Consider the following 21,981-nt stretch of genomic DNA (forward strand, 5'->3'; position numbering starts at 1 on the left):
AACAGAGATCATAGGGTGGGCAATCTTCGAGAGAAGGAGGAAAGTCCTGGGAGGAGCCTGAGGTGCCTCAGCCAATCAGTGCCTTAGTCCTCTCCCTGTGCATCAGATGATGCACCGGGGCGGGGCCTAAGGCCGCTATTGGGCGGTGGCCGAATGGAGGAGCAGGAGCGGGAGGACTTTCCTCCTGCTCCTGAAGATTGGCCTAGGAGCAGGAGGGTCCAGGCACCCCTCCTGCTTCTGAACATGGAGGGAGCCTTGTCCCAAAGTGTGTCGGGCCGGTGGGTGGGGCTAGTGTAGGCTCTCCTGCTTGCCCTGCTCTATCCCGATCTCTCTTGCCTGCTCGCGGGACTCTCCTGCTCTCTACCATTGTTCCTTGCAGTGCAGACCTGCTTTAAAGCCATGGGCTTGCACTGCAGAAAACAGTGGCAGAGAGCAAGACGAGTCCAGCGAACAGGCAAGAGAAATCGGGGCAGGGCAGACAGGAGGGATCGGGGTGTGGGGGGGTGTTGGGCCGGTGGGTGGGGCTAGCGTAGGCTCTCCTGCCTGCCCTTCCTTGATCTCTCTTGCCTGCTCTCCAGACTTTCCTGCTCTCTGCCGCTGTACCCACAGTGCAGGCCCGCTTTAAAACCACGGGCTTGCACTGCAGGGAATGGCGGCAGAGAGCAGGAGAGTCCAGCGAGCAGGCAAGAGAGATTGGGGCAGAGCAGGGCAGGCAGGAGAGATCGAGGCTGAGCTCTGACAGCAGTGACAGGAGGCTGCTCTCTAGTGATCCTGGTTGTGGGTAGGGGGCGTGTTAATGATTGTTCCCATTTGCAAGCATGCAAACAGAAACGGATCACATACGGTTTGGAGGGTTAGTGAATCTAGCCCATTGTGGCTAATTCTCTAAAGAGTCACCTAGTTGAAGGCAGAAAGGGCATTCTACTAATTTATGCAAGGAAATGAAAACTTATAGAAGATTGTTGTCGGTGGGACTGTGTGTGGAAAATTTGGGCAGGATAAATAAAAGTGGTTTAGGAACGTTACACATCAACCAAAGATAAAATAATAGAAATTTTATTCCATCACAATGAAACAGTTTATATTCTGTATGGGAAATTATAACATCAAATCCAATCTGTATAGTAGACAATACAATACAATTTTTATTTGTATACCGCCAATACCTCAATGAAGTAATTAAGGTGATACAAATTAAAAACTAGTGTTAGACCCATTTAATAAACCATTTGGGCAGGATGCACAGGCACATGTGGAAATTATAAACTTCTATAATTTATATAAGAAAATGCTAACATCTAGGCCAGTGTAAGTGACGGCACCTTAAGGAGTAAATTCCACATATGGTATCTATAAAATCAGCGCTTAAAAAAATGCTCAGCATTACTCTATAATAATTACATGGTTTCTAGAAATGGTGCCTAAATTGACCAGTACCTAGAAAAACAGCACTGGTCGTGTGTCAATCATGCTTAGCATCATTAACAGAATCATGGCTACTGACGCCTATGAAAAAACTTAGGGCTCCTTATACAAAGCCGCGCTAGTTGACAGCGCGTGGAATAGCGCGCTCTAAATTGCCACGTGCGCTAGCCGCTACCGCCTCCTTTTGAGCAAGCGGTAGATTTCCAGCTAGCGCGCGCTAATCCAGTACGTGCAATAAAACCAATAGCACGGCTTTGTAAAATGAGCCCTTAGGTACTGGTAATGCAGGCTAGGCTATTAAAGGCCTACATTACCATTGCCTAAGATTCTTTGAGAATTAGTCCTGGCGGCACCTAAGGCTATCTCCGCCCCTAGCCACGGATGAGGTTTTGTGAGCTTCCAGATGTGTTTGTGAGTATCAGTGAGGCGAAACATGCTAAAAATGGAGAATTGCACTGGAATGGTGTGAAATGGTAACACAAAGGCAGAAACAGGATAACATTTTAAAATTATATGGGAAAAATGAAATTACAAGAAAATATGGAACAATGGAGTGATGGAATAGATTTGGCACGTCTTTATCATACCTAAGCCTATACCATAGGATTTAAAAGGTTGTTGAGTTAAATTTATACCAAGTTGTAATGATGTTGGAAAAAATATACAGAAGCTGCTCAAGGCTATGAATAAGAAATGACTCAGAATTTAAAAAAATCATATGATCATTGTGTTAATGAAACATATAGCCAGCTATTATGAAGAAAGGCCTGATTTTAGTCTCTATGAAAACAGGTTCTACAGAAGTAAGTAAATGTTGACAGGAAAGGTTTCATTAAAAAAAAACATTGCTAGTACCATTGGCTAAAAGGGAAGCAAGGTCCAGATGTTCTTTAAGATATTTTTCCACAATGCTTGACAGACAAGAAAGTCAGTAGTGAATAACAGGTTGTTTCATATAACAGGTCAGAAGGACAATATGAAAAACAAGAAGAACAGAAAATACTGTGAAGATTACTGAAAAGGATTTGGTCCCAATTAGTGCCTCACACACTCTGTCGTTTGTAAGTCAGATGCATCTGGGGACAATATCTTAGAAACAACAAGACCCCCATTATCTCCAAAACATGTCCAGTTTATTGTCAATTCTACAACCCTTTTTATATCATTTTACATGGGTCAATGTCGTCAGTATAAACCATATATGGTAACAGGTCACATGAAACTTTTAAAAAAATAACAAGCATCTTACTATCTAAAGGCTAAAGTCTAAAAGGCGCTTTGCTTAGCAGACACTTTCTTTATCTAAAGCTTCTTACAAATACAGCTGTTAAGACAATTGATTTCACTTCACAACAGGATAAGAAAACACATCTCTCAAACATAAAATGGCCTTGTAGTATATCAGCAAGAGAAGGAAAAACAAACAGTGTCTGGGTTTACAGCTTCAAACACAGTTTAAGGAAAACTACAAGACAAATGATGTGTGTCCCTTCAATTACTTCTGCTATCTAATATTAAAAGTTTATAAACTACAGTTGTGTGCAGAATTTATATTTAGTAAAGTATACATTGGCAGAACATGATAGATTAAAAATTAAAAATAAGAAAATAATCTTGCTATGTAGATGTGGTGATTTAACATAAGAACATAAGAAATGCCTCCACCGGATCAGACCGAGGTCCATCCAGTCCGGTGCTCCGCACACGCGGCGGCCCATTTAGGTACTCTTTTTTGGAGACCCGACTTTACCGTATCCCTCAATATGATATGCAAGAAGGTGTGCATCCAACTTGCGCTTGAATCCCAGTACCGTAGTCTCTGCCACAACCTCCTCCGGGAGTGCATTCCAAGCACCCACCACTCGCTGTGTGAAGCAGAACTTCCTGACATTTGTCCTGAACCTGCTGCCACACAGTTTCAGGCTATGACCTCTTGTCCGTGTCACCTCTGAATATGTTAGCAATGCTGCTTCCTGGTCTATTTTATCAAATCCTTTTAATATTTTGAAAGTCTCTATCAAATCCCCTCTCAGTCTTCTCTTCTCGAGGGTAAACAGTCCCAGTTTCCTGAGTCGTTCTTTGTAGCTCAAATGCTCCATCCCTTTGACAAGTTTTGTGGCTCGCCTCTGCACTTTCTCCAACAGAGTTATATCCCTCTTGAGGTATGGAGACCAGTGTTGGACACAATATTCTAAGTGCGGTCTGACCATTGTTCTATAAAGTGGCATTATGACATCTTCCGATCTGCTCGTGATCCCTTTCTTAATTATGCCTAACATCCTGTTTGCTTTCTTCGCCGCCGCCGCACATTGTACTGATGGTTTTAAGGTACTGTCAATCAGTACCCCCAGATCCCTTTCCTGTTCGCATTTTGCTAATATCACCCCCAACATCTTATACTCGTGTTCTTTGTTTTTCTTTCCCAGATGCATCACCTTACATTTGTTTATGTTAAAGTTCATCTGCCAATTTGTCGCCCACGTTTCCAGCTGGTTCAGATCTTTCTAGAGGTCCTCGCAGTCCCTTTGAGATACAACCGCTCGACATAGTTTTGTATCATCTGCAAACTTTATTATATTGCATGTTGTTTCCTCTTCTAGGTCGTTTATAAAAATGTTGAACAAGATAGGCCCAAGAACCGAGCCCTGGGGCACACCGCTGGTCACTTTCTCCCAGTCCGAAAATTTCCCATTTATGCTTACCCTCTGCCTTCTGTTTTCTAGCCATTTGCCTATCCATCTGTGCACTTCACCCCCTATTCCATGGCTTATTAGTTTCTTCATAAGCCTTGCATGTGGGACCTTGTTAAACGCTTTCTGGAAGTCCAAGTAAATTATATCCACAGGATCTCCACTGTCCATTTGTTTGTTCACTACTTCAAAGAATTGTAGTAAATTTGTCAAACATGACTTCCCTTTTCTGAAGCCGTGTTGACTAGCCCTTATTAGATTGTGATCCTCCAAGTGTTGTACAATATTATCTTTTATTAGTGTTTCAATTATCTTCCCTGGAACCGATGTGAGGCTCACAGGTCGGTAGTTTCCTGGATCCCCTCTTGATCCTTTTTTGAAAATTGGGATGACATTTGCTATCCTCCAGTCTTCTGGTATTTGCCCAGTTCTAATAGACATGTTAGCTACGGATTGTAATAATTCGCCAATTTCCACCTTAAGTTCCTTTAATACTCTTGGGTGAATTTCATCCGGTCCAGGGGATTTGTCGCTTTTTAGTTTGTCAATCTGAAAGTATATCATGTCCAACGTCACATTTACTGTTGTGAGGCTTTCCTCTATGCCCCCGGTGAATATCTTCCCTGTGGTTGGCACTATTGACATGTCCTCATTTGTGAAGACTGAGGCAAAGAATGAATTTAACCTATCGGCAACCTGTTTGTCCTCTTTAATTGACCCTTTCCTTCCCTGGTCGTCGAGAGGGCCCACTGCCTCTCTTGCTGGTTTCTTACCTTTTATATATCTAAAAAAAGGCTTGAAGTTTTTGGCTTCTTGCGCTATCTTTTCCTCATAGACTTTTTTGGCGTCTCTAACCACTTTATGACCCTTTTTTTGGTCGATTTTGTGACAGTTCCAGGCTTCCGTCGTTTTTTTCTCGTTTCCATTTTTTAAATGAGTACCTCTTCTCCCTCACTGCATCTTTCACCTCTTTGGATAACCAAGCTGGTTCTCCTTTGTTCTTTTTTCGCCTTCCTTTGTTTATCTTTGGTATGTGAAGATTCTGTGCTTCTGTGATGGTGTTTTTCAGTAGAGACCATGCTTGATCAACTGTTTGGATGTCCGCTTTTCCCTTTTTGAGACGCTTTCTAACCATAGTTCTCATGCTGTCGTAATTTCCTCTTTTGAAGTTAAAGGCCGTGGTTCCAGTCTTAATTGGTTTCTCCTTTCCGATGCCAATGGTAAAATTGATCATATTGTGATCACTTGTCCCTAGCGGGGCCGTAACTTCTACATCTGCTGCCCTTCCAGCAATGCCATTTATGACCAAGTCCAGGATTGCATTTCCTCTTGTCGGTTCTCCTACCATTTGTTCAAGGAAGCAATCTCCTAACATTTCAAGGAATTTTAACTCCCTGCCGCTGTTTGACGTTGCCAATTTCCAGTTGATCCCCGGGAAGTTGAAGTCTCCCATGATCGTCGTATTTCCCGATTTACATCTACGACTAATTTCTTCCATCTTTTCTTGATCTGTTTCCTCAGTCTGTCCCGGGGGTCGATAATAAAGTCCAATTTGTATGTCTGCTTCCTTTTGTCCAGGAATCTTTATCCAGAGTGACTCTAGTTTACCATTTGCTTCAGTCTCACCTTCTCTAACAGACTCTATATCTTCATGGACATAGAGGGCAATACCTCCCCCTTTTTGTCCAATCCTATCTCTTCTGTAGAGTTTATATCCTTTCAAGGCCGTGTCCCATTCATTCTCCTCATTCCACCATGTTTCAGTTATTCCTATGATAGCCAGTTGTTTTCTTCCTGCTAATTCTTCCAGCTCGCCCATTTTATTTCCTAAGCTTCTGGCATTCGTGTACATACATTCAATTTCTGTTCGTCCTAATTTACTGGATTTAGTGGTTCTCCCACCCTTTATTGTATCCATTTGATCTTTTTCATCGGCTCTTGTAGTATCCTCATGTTTTTGCCCTATATCAGTGTGGTTGCTTGAAGTTGCCTCCTCAGGATATCCTGGTGTCCGGGCCATCGACCGATTGTCGACTGTCGGCTCTCCCCTGATCTTCAGTTTAAAGCCTTCTCAATGGACTTCTTTATGTTCTCAGCCAGGACTCTCGCTCCCTGTTTGGCGAGGTGTAGTCCGTCCCTTCTATAGAACCTGCTTCTTCCCCAAAATGTTGTCCAGTTTCGCATGAAGTCGAAACCCTCCTCTTCACACCAATGCCTCATCCAGGCGTTCACAGCTCTCAGTTCGTCCTGTCTCATTGCATCCGCTCTCGGTACTGGAAGGATTTCCGAGAAAGCCACCTTCACCTCCCTGACCTTCAACTGCCTTCCAAGTGAGCGAAGCTGATCCTTCATTACTTCCCTGTCATACTTCCGTCTGCATATATCGTTGGTTCCCACATGGATAAGCACTGCAGTATCCTTTCCTCCTGCTCCATCTATAATCCTGGTAATCCTGCTGGCCACATCCTTTACTCTTGCTCCAGGCAGGCAGGTGACCACTCTATCCTCCCTTCCTCCTGCAATGTGGCTGTCCACATTTCTTATTATAGAATCTCCGACTATTATCCCAATCTTGTTTAGTTGGAGGTTCCTCGGGGGTCTTAAGTCTGTATCCTCGGCGTAAGTCATATCCTCTTTCTTCTGTGTCACATTCTCAGATGATCTTTCATCTGTGCTGATTGGATTGGTGCCATTTTCTACTTCTATTTTCCCACCCTCCTGGGATGTTTGGTCGCAGATCTCAAGCCCCGGGGTCTCCACAATCTGCTGGTGGGCATCTTCGATGTATCTCTCCAATTCTTCAATCATATCACTAGTGCTGGACTCCACAATCAACCTCTCCTGCGTGCGATGTTCCTCTTTATTGATGAGAAGTTCTTCTAGCTCCTTCACCGTTCCCTCCAGCATCCAGACTTGCTGTTTCAGGCTTTCCAGCTCCCTGCACCGGCTGCAAATGTATGCCATAGTCCCCGAGGGGAGGTACTCATACATACTGCACCTGGTGCAGAAGACTGGAAAACTCATCTTCTGATTTCCGTAGGTGCTCATAACCTGTTCCTCCTCCGAGCTGCCTGTGCTATATGAGCGATGTATATGCTAACCCTCTGTTCCAGCGAGTCCTCTTACCAAATAGTTGTCCTCCCTTTGTTCCAACCAACCATCTGAGTTGTATGACAGATTGCTACGTAGTTTTGGGATTAATTAATTAGATTAATTTGTTGTCCTTGCTTCATGGCTCTTTCTTAAGGCGTCTTCGCAAAGGCGCTCTCGCTAAGGCGAGCGCCTTTGCCGCTCGCCTTCACCGCGCGCCGAACGGCTGCGTGCCGTTGGCGCTCTCCCCTTTAAGGGGGAGCCGAGTCGCGGTCCTGGTGACGCGCTGGGGGTGGGCGGAGCTACCTCTCACCTACCCCACACTGCCTGCGAGTGTTTTAGCCTTCCCCTGCTGTTTTTCAAAGAATAAAACGAAATGCTCACAGTGCACTCTGCTCCGATGTCTCCTGCTGAATTAAAAAGACAGTTCTTACCAAAGAATTAAATATAACAACTGAAGGATTATGCTGGTATAATTTAGAATAAACCAAATTAAGATTAAAGCTTATATAAGTAAAGAAAATAGAGATTTATGGTTGTAAACTACAATAAAGTATGAGCTTTGCAATGTTAGAAAGGAAAATGTGTAGATATTAATTTTGTGATAAAAGGAGGAAATACTGCAAGTTGTTTTTCTAACAGTCAGCTCTTAGCAAAGACCATGTGATCTGTCTTGCTACTCTGTTACATGAATGTGTTAATTAACAGATGTAATGTAAAAAATAATATAAATGAAACTAGTTTAACACTGGATTTTGGAGTGTATAGACAAGAGATAAGGGCCACATTATACTCCTAGGTACAGAAACTGAATTTAATATAACATTCTACTGACCAGGTTAGCAGCCACTGGTTACCACACCTACTTTGATCTTAGGTGCCTCTAGCTACCATGCTGTAGGTGTGATTCCAGTGCCTACTTAATTTTTAATGAGTTTTTATTTTGTTTTATATGATGTGGTCAATAACAAATTAAAGCCAATTCAACAATTACATTAAGCACTATAAGCATACTCAAGGCATATAACTTACAGTATAACCTAATTAATAGGGAAAATATCTATATCCTGTGATGAAAAACTTCAACTATTACAATTATCACAGCTCTAATATACTTATAAACACACAGTAAAATCAATTACTTAAATTAAAGTGAAGTGCTCAGACCTTATAACCAGTGCTTTAGTGATATCACTAAAATGAGGTTAACAAGGGGACCATCATCGCCTTCACTGTCCCCTGACCACCCAAATTCAATATATGTTGTACTTATCTTTGCAGGGTGGTTGATGGTATAGAGTTAATCCTCATAATTAGTGAAGTGCCTAAATCGTGTGTTGAAAAGATTAAAATGAGTCGCTGTAAGCCATTCTCTCTATAATCCCAGTCCCCCCGACCCGGATTTCGCTTCTTCGTCAGGGAGGGACACTGAGAAGGATCTGTTCTGAGGAAGCAGATTTCGATAAGCAAGCTAAAGAGTTGTATGAAAAATTTAAGGATCGTGGGTACCCTGGGAGAGTCATAAGGAGAGCCTGGAAGAGAGCGGAAAACTGCCACCGACCATGATTGATGTTAAAGGAAAATGATAATAATACTGAACAGGATACGGTGTGTGTGATGCCTTATACATGTAACAGCAATGCTATTAAACAAATTATTTTGAGGTTTTGGCCAATACTCCAATATCACCCGTCATTAAATCATAGACCTAAATTTGCGTTTTCAAGGGCTCCCAATTTGGGAGAAAAATTAAAGCATAATAGAGTTGGCATCAGATCGGTAACCCGGTTGCCCCATCAACCATGTGGTAAGTGTCGAGTGTGCAGTTATGTTCTGGACGTCACACAAGTAGAAATACCTTTTTCAGGAGGGCGGTATTTTAAATTAAATACAAACACAAATTGCGATTCTATGGGAGTAATCTATTATATCCAATGCCCATGCAGAAAAATTTATATTGGGCAAACCAGCCTTAGGATTAAAACTCGAATCATAGAGCATTTGAGTAATATTCGCACTGGACGACTCTCCACCTCTCTAATTTCTCATTGGTTGAGTGAATCTCATGCTCTGAAGGATTTGCAATATACAGTGCAATATACATAGAACAATTTGAGGGGGATATTTCTAAATTATTAATCCATAAAGAACAACGTTTTATTTACAATTGGCGAACTTTGGCCCCGGAGGGTTTAAACTCTGACATTGAATGGTTGTTGGTTTAGGTGCGATGATTCTGTCCTCTCGTTTGACCTCATTTCCGGTTCGGTTAGGTGAAGCCTTTCCTGTTAGTCCAAGTATAAAATTTGCGTCCTGAGCTCGGTGGTTCAGTTTTCCCATCGCTTTGGATTAGTCTAGTCCTGGTGAGCCAACAATAAGTTTGTGAGAAGTATTGATTCAGTAGGGGACTGGGATTATAGAGAGAATGGCTTACAGCGACTCATTTTAATCTTTTCAACACACGATTTAGGCACTTCACTAATTATGAGGATTAACTCTATACCATCAACCACCCTGCAAAGATAAGTACAACATATATTGAATTTGGGTGGTCAGGGGACAGTGAAGGCGATGATGGTCCCCTTGTTAACCTCATTTTAGTGATATCACTAAAGCACTGTTATAAGGTCTGAGCACTTCACTTTAATTTAAGTAATTGATTTTACTGTGTGGTTTATAAGTATATTAGAGCTGTGATAATTGTAATAATATAACTTACAGTACCATTTGCAGAATATAGCCCTTAATGCCAAGGAAATGTGACTACATTTAGGCTTGGACATTTATACGAACTAAAATGTCATGCAAATGCTTGTGCCTTAACTAGGCGCAGATCCAGCCCTATTTTATAACTACCTGGACAACTTAAAGAAACGCCCCCATCTGCCAATGACTCTCCCATTTCTGTACTCTCTTTTTGGGTTTGCATGTAAAATATAGGTGTGAATCCCGAGTCTACATTTACACATGTACAGTTTAATTGCTACCAATTAGCAGCAGTAACTGTATGTTAAAAGGCCAATTCTCAGTGTTAATTGGCTCATTATTCATTAAATTGCACGCAAAAATTTACACTTGTAATTTTTTACATTTTTTATACAATCCGTATGTAAATGTACTTTTATTTATAGAACCGGCTTAAAATAGGTGCCATTACCAGGGCCTTTATCAGTCATCCTATTATAGAATTATCCCAATTGTGGATACGTACATGCCTCCATGGGACATTACCCAAATTATGCTGCAAGCTTATAAGTTTAGATTTGGCATAGCAGATACCCACATCCTCACTGAACTGAAGCTGGGGGAGTAACTTTTCTCTTTCCAAGGATTAGGAAGGATTAAAAGAGAGACATCGAGGGCTCTGGTCCAGTAGTTTAACTTCCAGGCAGTGGCGTACCGGGGGGAGGGGCAGACAACCCCTGGTGCAAACCCTAGGGGGATGCATAGCTATCCAGGTCCGGAACATCCTGCCCTACTGTTGAAAAAGACCTGCACCTCAGCGGCTGCCGGTGCACCCCCTCTGATGTACTTGCCCTGGAGCAGAGTTGGCAGCTGCGCTGAGGTGCAGGAAGGTCCCGTGATGAGTATGTCTGCCGGCTCTGCTCCGGAAGTAGTAAGTTACGTCAGAGGGGGTGGGCCTGGCAGATGCAGTCATCACAGGACCTTGCAGCAAATCTCTGCATCTGCCGGGTTCACTCCCTCCAACGTAACTTTTTTTCTTCCGCAGCAGAGCTGGCAGATGTATTCATCGCGGGACTTTCCTGCACCTTAGCATGGCTACTGACTCTGCTCCAGAGCAAGTACATCAGAGTGGGGTGGACTGGCAGCCAACAGCTACAGTTATTGCGGGGCCTTGCTGCATGAAGGGAGCGAAGGGAGCAGGACTGCTGGTATGGAAGAGTGGTGGAGGGAGAGAAAGGGGACAGGGTGGTATGGAAGGGTGGTACTGATGGAACTGGTATGCAGGGAAAGGGGAGAGAGGCATAATGGGAAAGGATCCTGGATGGAAATGGATTGGAGGGAAAGAAAATGAGTAGATGCTAATTAAAGAGGGGTGGATAGAGAGAGAAATGGCAGACATTGGATGGTAGTGTGGAGGATAGAGGGGGAGCCTATGCTGGATGAAGTGCAGATGGGAGAGATAAGGGAGCAAATGCAGGAAGGAAATGGAGATGAGAGAAAGAGGGGAGTAGATGCTGGATGGAAGTGGACAGAGAAAGAAGAAGGTACTAGATGGAAGGCAGTGAAAGAAGGCACATGATGGAAGAGGGGCTAAATAAAAGGAGGCCACATGATAGGAGGAAAAGGATTGAGTTAGTGAAATACTGGAGGGGGTGAGAGAAAGAGTACGCAAGCTGTAGGTAGACAGTAAAAAAGGAAATTGATGAGAGGGTAGTAAGAACGTAATCTAGACAGATGCAGAAAATAAATTGAAAAGGAAAATGAGGGAAAAAAGGGAAAGGGATTGCAGAGGAGAGGTGTGGGAGAGGGAAGGAGAGGAGAGAGATGCCGGACCAATGGGGGTGAAAGGAGAGCTGGAAGGGGGAGGCATACAGTTTCTGGAAGGGGCATAGAAGGAGAGAAGATGCCATATAGGGGCAGAGAGACGGCAGACAGTGGATGGAAGGAAGAGAATAACAAGAAGATGAGGAAATCAGAAACCAGAGAAGACAAAGGTAGAACAAAAATTTTCTATTTATTTATTTATTGCTTTAGGAGACATGTGTCACTGTTTCTGTGGTGTTACATTGTATGCAGAGTCCAGCTTCTTGCTGGTTCAATTTAACCTTTGTCTATGTATTTCTATTTTATCCCCCCTTTTACAAAACAGTGAAGCGTTTTTTAGCGCCAGCCGTGGTGGTAGCAGCTCTGATGCTCAGAATTCTATGAGCGTCAGAGCTGTTACCACCATTGCTAAAAACCACAGTACAGTTTTGTAAAAAGGGGGAGGGGTTAGTTTGGGATTACATATTCCATAAACAGATCTGAGAAGGTTATCATGCCGCTGTACCAAGCCATGGTATGCCCCCACCTGGAATACTGCGTCCAACACTAGTCGTTGTACATGAAGAAGGACATTGTACTGCTTGAAAGGGTCCAGAGGAGAGCAACAAAAATGATTAAGGGACTGGAGGAATTGCCGTACAATGAGAGCTAGAGAAACTGGGCCTCTTCTCCCTTGAAAAGAGGAGATTGAGAGGGGACATGATCAAAACATTCAAGATATTGAAGGGAATTGACTTAGTAAAGAAAGAGAGATTGTTCATCCTCTCTGAGGTAAAGAAAACAAGAGTGCACTCTTTAAAGTTAAAAGGGGATAGATTCCATACAAATGTAAGAAAGTTCTTCTTCACCCAGAGAGTGGTAGAAATCTGGAATGTTCTTTCAGAGGCTGTTATAGAGGAAAGCACCCTTCAGGGATTCAAGAAAAGGTTAGATAAGTTCCTGATGGGCCAGAACATATTAGTCTGATCCAGTAGTGGCAATTCTTATGTTCTGAACTAATTTACAAAATTATGATTTCTGCCACAAGTGAAAACCGTTGGTTAAGCTGACCTACTAATGCACTCACTCAGCAGCCACTTACTATCTCTCTTCACTTATCTCCCCCTATGGTCCCTCCTCCCCATGAGCTCCACTCAGCTGGTAAGTCCCTCCAAACTGTTCCCTTCTCTTCAGCTGCCAACTCCAAACTCTGTCCCTTCTACCTTGCTGCACCATATGCTTGGAATAAGCTGCCTGATTCCCTATGGCGGGATTTGACTCTGACAGCGTTCAAGGCCCAGTTAAAAGCCCACCTCTTTGAGAGTGCTTTTGACTCCTAATTCCTCTCACCTTAGGTTCTGCACCTCCAACCTTACATGTCATTTCTGTCTGTCCAGTTAGATTGTAAGCTCTTCCAAGCTCTATAAATGGCAAAATGTACAGCGCTGCACAGTGGCGTACCTAGGGTATGTGGCACCCGGGGCCCATCATTTTTTGACACCCCCCCCCCCCATGTAAAAAATATTTTTTGTAATGACCATGAAACGGAATAAATGGTCAGAATAGAAACAGGCAGTGAAAATTTTCTTATATTCCAAACATAACATAACATAACATAAATTATGTCTGAATTGTCATGACATCAGAAGTACATATGGAGTAGTTGCAGGTGATGCTTGGGACAGTTCTGATTGTGTTAGTTTGGTTTTATGTGTTTTTTGAATAGTAGGGTTTTTATTTCTTTTTGAAGGTTTTGCAATATGTGGTCGATGTCAATTGGTTGTAGAGTTGGGGGTCGAGTGTTGCAGCTCGAATGGCTAGGAGGTTGTCGAACAGTTTTTTTCTTTTGACGTTTTTGGTTGGAGGGTGTGTGAATGGTACGCGAGTTCTCCTATGTCTGTTTGAAGTGGATTGAATTATTTAGCTGAAGAAATTAGTTACCCCCTCATCCCACACACATTAATTCTCTTCCATTTTTGTTCCCGTTATAAAAAACACTGATAAGTTCCCAGAAAAAAAATACATTAAAATAAGAAGTGAAAACAAAGGCCCCTACAGATGAGAACATAACATAAGAATAGCCTAACTGGGTCAGACCAATGATCCATCATGCCCAGTAGCCCATTCTCATGGTAGCCAATCCAGGTCACTAATACTTGGTCAAAACCCAAAGAGTAGCAACATTCCATGCTACCGATCCAGGGCAAGCAGACACTTCCCCCATGTCTTAATAACAGATTATGGACTTTTCCTCCAGGAATTTGTCCAAATCTTTCTTAAAACCAGCTACACTATCTGCTTTTACCATAACTTCTGGCCACTTCATTTTTAAGTTTAGATCTTTCCTTTCAAACAGAGACCTTGCTAGATGTCAAATACAGCACAAGGTAACTTCACATGGACTTAGCTGTGCAGGAAATGTGAATCTCCTCATACACCCACCATATAGTGCAAAAATGTGCAAAGGTCTGTTTTTTTTCTTTCGATCACTACATAGCCTAATGCCACACAAGCAGCGCTGTTACAAACATATTCTGTAGGTCAATGCTAAGGAAAACAAAGTTTCCTTCCTTGGACCAGAAGGAGATACTGATAAACCACTGGAAGAGATCCCAACACAACACCCAAAGACCCACTCAGTGTGTGAACCAATTGAGTGGAGTAGACTAACTGGGGGGTGGAAATGGGCCCGGAGTTTGCTCAGCAGAATTTCCCAGACCACCTCTTCCTCTCAACACATTGACACGCTGCCACCACCACCACTAGAAATACCTCACTGGGTAGGCCAGCTATGCTATAAACTTTATAAAACACATTATTATATTTTCTTATAAAGCACATATTTTAACTGAACTCTCTGACATCCTCAGCCTTTCCATTCACAAAAATAGAAGGAAGAAAAGTTCCCATTTCCTGCTGTTTCATGTCCCCAGCCTATACAATATTTTTTTTCTGCAGACCCTTCAAAAGTCTGACCAAATCCTCGTTTCACTTGCATTATAAAGTACTGAGGATGCCATCTCTCCCCAATCCCAGGTCCTAAAGTCTAAGACAGTAGCGCAAACTAATGCTGCCAGATTCAGGAAAAAAAATTTCGATTCGATTCAGCCTATTGAATTGGTTTTTCAATTTGATTTTCCTGCCCAGTTGGGTGATTTTTTTTCAAAACTCCTGGTGGGTTTTATAGCTTTTTCACCCCCTTTGGCTTCTCCTAACCACACTGGCGCTGTGGTGTAAATAAAATAAAGAAACAAAAAGGACTTTTCCTCTCTCTGTTAAATCCTAGCTCACGTTTGCAGTCCAACACCAGCTCTGTCAGGATACACATTTCAAATCTGACATATTATAATCACAAAACAGAAAATAAAATTAATTTTTCTACCTTTTGTTGTCTGGTTATATTTCAAATCTTGTTGGTCCAAGGCTCTGGTTTTCTTCTGATAACTTGCTTGCCAGGGTCTCCTTCTTTCTTCTTTCTGCGTGCTAACCATCCATCTGCCAACTCTGTCCTCCCTTTCCATTTCCCTTCCCTCCCCAGGAAGTCTGGTATCTTTCCTTTTTTTCATCTCCCTCCACAGATCCACCTTTTCTTAACTACCCTTTCATCCGGCATCTCTCCCTCCTTCCCCACCACCCCAGAGTCAACCATCTCTCTCTTTCTTTTCCCAATTACCCTCCTATCCAGTATCTCTATCCCTCCTCCAGACCATCCCTTGTGTCCAATTTCTCTCCCTTTCAGTTCCTTCCCTCCCTAAATCCCATGGTCCATCATTTCTCTCCCTCTCCTCTATTTTCAGAACCATTATTTCTTCATCCCCCCCCCAAAGTTTGGCATATGCACGTCTCTTTGAACACCCCCTTCCCTCCGTGTACTTCTAAACCAAAGTCCCCCCCAAAGGCCTGTCCCCCCTTAAAGGTCTGCCTGTCCCCTTTGAAGGCCTGCACCCCCTTTGAAGGCCTGTCCCACCCCCTTGTAGGCCTGTCCCCCCCTTGAAGGCCTGTCCCTCCCCCTTGTAGGCCCACCTTGAAGACCTGCCTGCCTGTCCCCCCCCTTGAAGGTCTGCACCCCCCCCCGAAGGCCTGCACCCCCCTGAAGGGGGTGCCCTTGTAGGCCTGTCCCCCCCTTGTAGGCCTGTCCCCCCCTTGAAGGCCTGCCTGCCTGTCCCCCCCTTGAAGGCCTGTCCCCCCCTTGAAGGCCTGCACCCCCCCCCGAAGTCCTGTACCCCCCCTGAATGCCTGCACCCCCCCAAAGGCCTGTCCCCCCTTAAAGGTCTGCCTGTCCCCCTTTGAAGGCCTGCACCCCCTTTGAAGGCCTGTCCCACCCCCTTGTAGGCCTGTCCCCCCCTTGAAGGCCTGTCCCTCCCCCTTGTAGGCCTGTCCCCCCACCTTGAAGACCTGCCTGCCTGTCTCCCCCCTTGAAGGTCTGCACCCCCCTTGAAGGTCTGCACCCCCCCCGAAGGCCTGCACCCCCCTGAAGGGGGTGCCCTTGTAGGCCTGTCCCCCCTTGTAGGCCTGTCCCCCCCTTGAAGGCCTGCCTGCCTGTCCCCCCCTTGAAGGCCTGCACCCCCCCGAAGTCCTGTACCCCCCCTGAATGCCTGCACCCCCCTGAAGGCCTGTCCCACCCCCTTGTAGGCCTGCCCACCCCTTGTAGGCCTGTCCCCCCTTGTAGACCTGACCCCCTTGAAGGCCTGCCTGCCCCCCCCTTGAAGGCCTGTCCCTCCCCCTTGAAGGTCTGCACCCCCCCCCGAAGGCCTGTCCCCCCCCCCTTGAAGGCCTGCCTGCCTGTCACCCCCCTCCCCCTTGAATGCCTGCCTGCCCACCTGCCCCACCCCGAAGGACCGCTCGCCCCCCTGGCCTCCCCGCACCACCTATGAAGCAGCACTACCTATGCTCCCGGCCTTGCTGTTCAGTCCCCACCACCACCATCACCCCCGAAGGACTGCTCGACCCACTGACCTTCCTGCACCACCTATGAAGCAGCCGCAGCAGGATTGCGACGTCAGCTATCCCTGCGCTGCTTAGGCGCTGCTTCCTGCGCCGCGTTCCCGCCCCTCCTCTGACGTCAGAGGAGGGGCGGGACCGCGGCGCAGGAAGCAGCGCCCAAGCAGCTCAGGGATAGCTGACCTCGCGATCCTGCTGCTTGCTGCTTCACAGATGGTGCAGGAAGGTCAGTGGGGCGAGCGGTCCTTCGGGGGTGTGGGGGGACTGAACGGCAAAGCCGGGAGCACCCCTTCAGGGCTGGCACCCGGGGCGGACCGCCCCTCCCGCCCCCCCCTTGGTACGCCACTGGCGCTGCATATTCCTTTCAGCTTATATAAGTGATAGGTAGTAGTAGTAGTAGTAAAGCAGAGTCAGAAAAATAATAATAATTTCAGTTTCAGGGATATTTTCTAATTCTTGAACTTAAATTATACTGTCTCAATGTTTCCTCTATTTCTCCCTGTCTATCTCATACGGCTCCTGAAGAAGTCCTTTGAGAACAATTTCAAAACAATCGATGCGTTAGCAAGCATTTTACAAGGATTTCTTGAAACTGACAACCAGAGCTACAAGTTGACAAATGGAGAAGATGAAATGGTGTTTTGGTGCACTGGTGAAATGATGGCCCCAGATATTCATCTCCGACAGGTAGTAGACTAAGTTAGGTTTAAGGCAGTGTTTTTCAACCTTTTTTGGGCAAAGGCACACTTGTTTCATGAAAAAAATCACGAGGCACACCACCATTAGAAAATGTTAAAAAATTTAACTCTGTGCCTATATTGACTATATATAAAGTAATTCTCTTGAATAGGAATCAAATAAGCACAAAGAAAGTATTTTATAATTACTTTATTATAAAATATTAAGTAAACAGAATAGTGAAAAATTATAAAATACTTTATTCAGTGCGAAACCTGGGCCTGTTTGGCTGAACACAAAGCTGATATTCTGGCTGGAATCGAAGAAAGACACACACGTAGCTCTTCGTCAACAGCTCTCAGTCTCTCTCTGTATTTGGTTTTTATAGCATACAAAAATAGACAAATATACCCTCCATCCTTTTTATTAAACCACAATAGCAGTTTTTAGCGCAGGGAGCTGCGCTGAATGCCCAGCGCTGCTCTTGACGCTCATAGGCTCCCTGCGCTAAAAACCACTATTGCGGTTTAGTAAAAGGGGACCATATTGTAAAATATAGACAGCAGATATAAATTCAGAACTGTGCATAGTAAGTGAAGGGAAGTTTTCATCTCTGGGAATTTACCCAGTTAACTATTAAGTTATTTGGGCAAATTCCTTTGAAAACTGTGGTAATACTGCCTCCACTTTGCTAAATTTAAAATAAAATCATTTTTCCTACCTTGTCTAGTGATTTCTGGTTGCACTTTCTTCTTCTGACTGTGCATCCAATCTTTCTTCCCTTCTATCAGCCTGTATGCTTTCTCTCCTCCACACCTCATTCCCTCCCCCAACTTTTTCTTCCTCTCTCCCTGACCTTTCTTTCTTTTTTTCTGTTTCTCTTCTTTCCTTCTGTTTCCCTGCCTGCCCCCTTTCTTTCTTTCTCCCTGCCATTCCCCAAGCCACTGCCACTGCCGCTGCCATCGGGGAACAGGACCCACCAATGTATAACAGGCCCCAAAGCCGACGCCGACGCATGCTCTCCCTGACGTCAATTCTGCAATCGGAGAGGAAGTTCCGCCCAGCCAGGCAGCGATTGGCTGGCCCGAACTTCCTCTCCGACTGCAGAATTGACGTCGGGGAGAAGAAGACTTATCGGCTCGATAGATTAGATCGCCAAGACAAAGTGAGTCCTGGGTGATCGACTCACTTTGCCTTGGCGAGCTGGCGGCCCTGCGGCACACCAGGCAACATCTCGCGGCACACTAGTGTGCCGCGGAACAGCGGTTGAAAAACACTGGTTTAAGGGACTCCTACACCTGATAGCCTCAAATTATACAGGTCAAGAATGTGTATTTGTTAGCATACATTTGGATCCTTAACATACCTTAACAAATTTAGAAAGCCACGGTAATGATGCTGCTGAGGTAAATACACCACCGCTTTGTAAAAGGGTCTCTTAGCATTTGCTGAATTGATTAAATGCATCTTAACCTATGACATAACATATGTCAATTCACTAAGTGTATTAAAAAGTTCTAGCATGAGTTCAAGCAATACACCATACATTTTAGTTATATTGGACTTAAAGAGTGAAGTGAGTTACTGAGAGTCACAAGTAATATCAGGAGGGCAAATAGGATTTGAACACTGGATTCCAGCCAAGGGCTTTGATGGCTTAATATCTGCTCCATTAATTACTTCTTTGTAGTTTTATTTTAGAAGTGTTTGTTTCTACCTCATTATTTGAATTCTGCATTTTGTCACAGCTATAGTTGAGTGGTTAATAATCTGGACCCCCTTTTACAAAGCCTGACAGTGCGGGATGGCACAGTAAATGCTCAAAATCCTATAGGAATTGAATAGTTATCGGATCATTTTCTGCGAGGCACTCGCCTGCACAGCTTTGTAAAAGAGGTCCTTGGATTCAATTGGTTGAAGATTGATATTTTTTAAGGAAAGGATAGGAAGTGAAATCAAAGATGCTCCCTGACCTGTGGGTAGTGGTATGCACTGGAGAGGCGGTAAAACTCAATCGAATGCTCAGGTGGAAGACCTTCAATGACAGCAGCCAGTGGACCAGATGTTTTGCAGCTGTAGTTTGGGACCCCCAAGTCCATTCCTGTAAATATTCTTACAGTAGCTCTATACATTAATAATAAGTTGTTGTAAGAGTCATCAATATGGAATCCCAGAGTGAGGTTGGGTAAGAGCTCCGAGCTGTTGTTAATCTCCTCCACCGCAAACACAAAAGCCAGGAAGTCATAATACTTCAATGATGAAAAACTTTAAGGACAATAAATAACAGATAATATAAAACAAATAGCATCAAAATAAAAGATACAAAATGCTATTAAGGTTAGAAACAGTGCTCAAGGTTTAGCAGAAATGCATACAGCCCTAAACACTGGACCCTAGCACCTCTATTTTTTTGCCCATCCATAAACTCCGCAGCCATGATTATGCAGGAGCTAGAGGAGGTTTACTAAGGAAGTGGAATGGTTGGAAGTACCAGTTAAAGTTCTCTGACCTCACTAATTAAAATATAACCAGACCCCCTGTTAGAACAGCTAGAAATTCATTTCTAGTGCAGGTTGAGATACGTCCCAGACTGCAGAGATAAGAAAAGATACATAGAGGGAGGGCAGGAGGAAATGGGAGAGATGAAAGAAGGGGGTAAGGAAAGGGAAAGATTAAAAATGAAGGGAAGAGGCAGTGAGATGAGAGGAGAGAAGAGAGGGAAATAAATGTAGAAAGAGAGAAAAAGAAGTGAGGATAAGAGAAGAGAAGCATGGAGGGGCATATACAATCGAATCCCTTCTGCAATAGTCCCCCTGAATGCTGACCTCTCTTGTACCCATATTACCCTCATTCTCCCATCACTCATACTAGGCATAACATGGAAAAAAACAGTGTTTATAGCTTTGAAATCTTCTTTTTCATTCAAAGATCCCTGTGACATGAGTTAGTTACATCTGTAGCTCATGCCTTAATCAAGCAATATAAAACATACGAGCATATCATAGACTGGAGCTCATCCATGATGATACTTACCTGAAAATATCAGATGTAGTGGGGTAATTTGTGTAGGATGGAATTAAAATTGTATGATAGTTCTGTGTTGTTATGAGATCCCCAATCATGATGTCTCCATCCCTATGGAATCCACGTAGTGGTCTTCGTGTTTTGAAGCTCTGAATTGTGCACTGACACTCGGCCGTCTTCCACAGGATGTCACAAAACATCAACATCAGAACCAGTTGAGCTTCCATCTTTAACGTTATGAAACATCTTCTGTGAAAATGGTCGCTCTTCCTCCTCCAAATGTCCTCGTTGGGCATAGCAGGGGATGCTTTGTGGTTCCTGATGGTCTGCTCTGATTGAATATTTGAATGCTAAATAGAAAATGCATTTACAGCAAAAGAGAATGAAGAAAGACAGAGAAATTATGATGCTGATGGTGAGGTGACTGCTCTATTTCTAGCTGAGCTCCAACACCTCTGGGAGTACCAGGTGGTCTGTGCTGTGCCTTACTGCTCGGAGGTCAAGCCTTGAGAGATATCTGTTCCTGTCACCTGCATTTACTATGGAAATATAGGTTGTTTCTTTTAAATATAATCTAGAAACAAATATTAATTTGATTGGAATTCTGGTGTAGGATATAATGTAATAACATAACGATAACAGAAAAAGATGAAATAGCCTTTCACCCTGCACAGTTATTGAGATTTTGGTCAGATCTGTTATTTTGAGTTGACCCATAGTTACTGTATGTTATATGGGCCTTTTCCAACTACCACCACATCCCTTGATGCCACAGCTACATACACTTTATCCTGCATCTTACCTCCTCTTCTGCTGCTACTGGATCTGGCTTTTGCTGCCACCCTTTCCTGCCTACAGCCCAGTAACTCCCCTTCCTGGTGTGCCTCGTCTCCTGTGTGGCAGCAGCAACATAGTTTGTGCTGTCCCCGCAGGCTTAGGGTTACCAGATTTTACTAATATAAAATCTGGACCCATAGCCCCAGCCCCTAGGCTCACCCAGTTCAACCCAGTCCTGCCCTGTTCCACCCAAGTCATGCCTCAGCCCTGCCGCCAACCTCTTCTCTTGCTCAGAGCTCTGTCGGAAGGGCTTCTGTGCATATGGAGATGTGATATGATGACATCACACATATGCATGCATTTGTATGACATCACCATGCTGTATCCGTAATGAAACTGTGCGGAATATTGACGCACCTACAATCCCGCGCAGGTCTTCTGCACGCCGGATAAAAAGTGTTCCTGTTACAGCTGTGAATGGGGGTCTAGGGGGGAAACTGCCCCAGTAAACTGTTAAGTATTCACACTAGAGAATGACATGGTGACAAAATTCATCACCGTCCCCGTGGATAACCGCAGGAAATAATCCCATGTCATTTTCTAGTGTCTATTTCAACCTCGATCCTTCTACACCAGCATTCTTCAAAGCAAAGCTTGCGGGTCAGTGGTTGTGGCCATTCATACTCTGATTCTTCCCTCTTTCGTTAACGAATGACATGAAGATGGTTTCCCGCGGTTATCCGTGGGGACGGGAACGGTGATGAATTTTGTCACCGTGTCATTCTCTGATTCACACTGAAGTTGGGTGTGTGGGAGGGAACTCCTATTACACTGTAAACTGCCATTTTCCTTCGGTTTTCAGGTAATC

General features: G+C 44.2%; 1 protein-coding gene across 1 annotated transcript in view; it reads right to left on the reverse strand.

The window, feature by feature from the left end:
• LOC117368629 (vomeronasal type-2 receptor 26-like) overlaps window positions 1-20,563 on the reverse strand; it is a 61,454-nt gene extending 40,891 nt beyond the window's left edge. Inside the window, exons 1-2 of the mRNA XM_033962358.1 lie at window positions 20,346-20,563; window positions 19,286-19,577 (exon numbers count right to left, since the gene is read on the reverse strand). Of these exons, the coding sequence (XP_033818249.1) occupies window positions 19,286-19,577; window positions 20,346-20,563 (510 nt within the window). The remainder of the gene's footprint in view (window positions 1-19,285; window positions 19,578-20,345) is intronic.
• Window positions 20,564-21,981: the final 1,418 nt, after the last annotated feature.

This window comes from Geotrypetes seraphini, chromosome 10 (assembly GCF_902459505.1).
Source record: "Geotrypetes seraphini chromosome 10, aGeoSer1.1, whole genome shotgun sequence".
Classification (NCBI taxonomy): domain Eukaryota; kingdom Metazoa; phylum Chordata; class Amphibia; order Gymnophiona; family Dermophiidae; genus Geotrypetes; species Geotrypetes seraphini.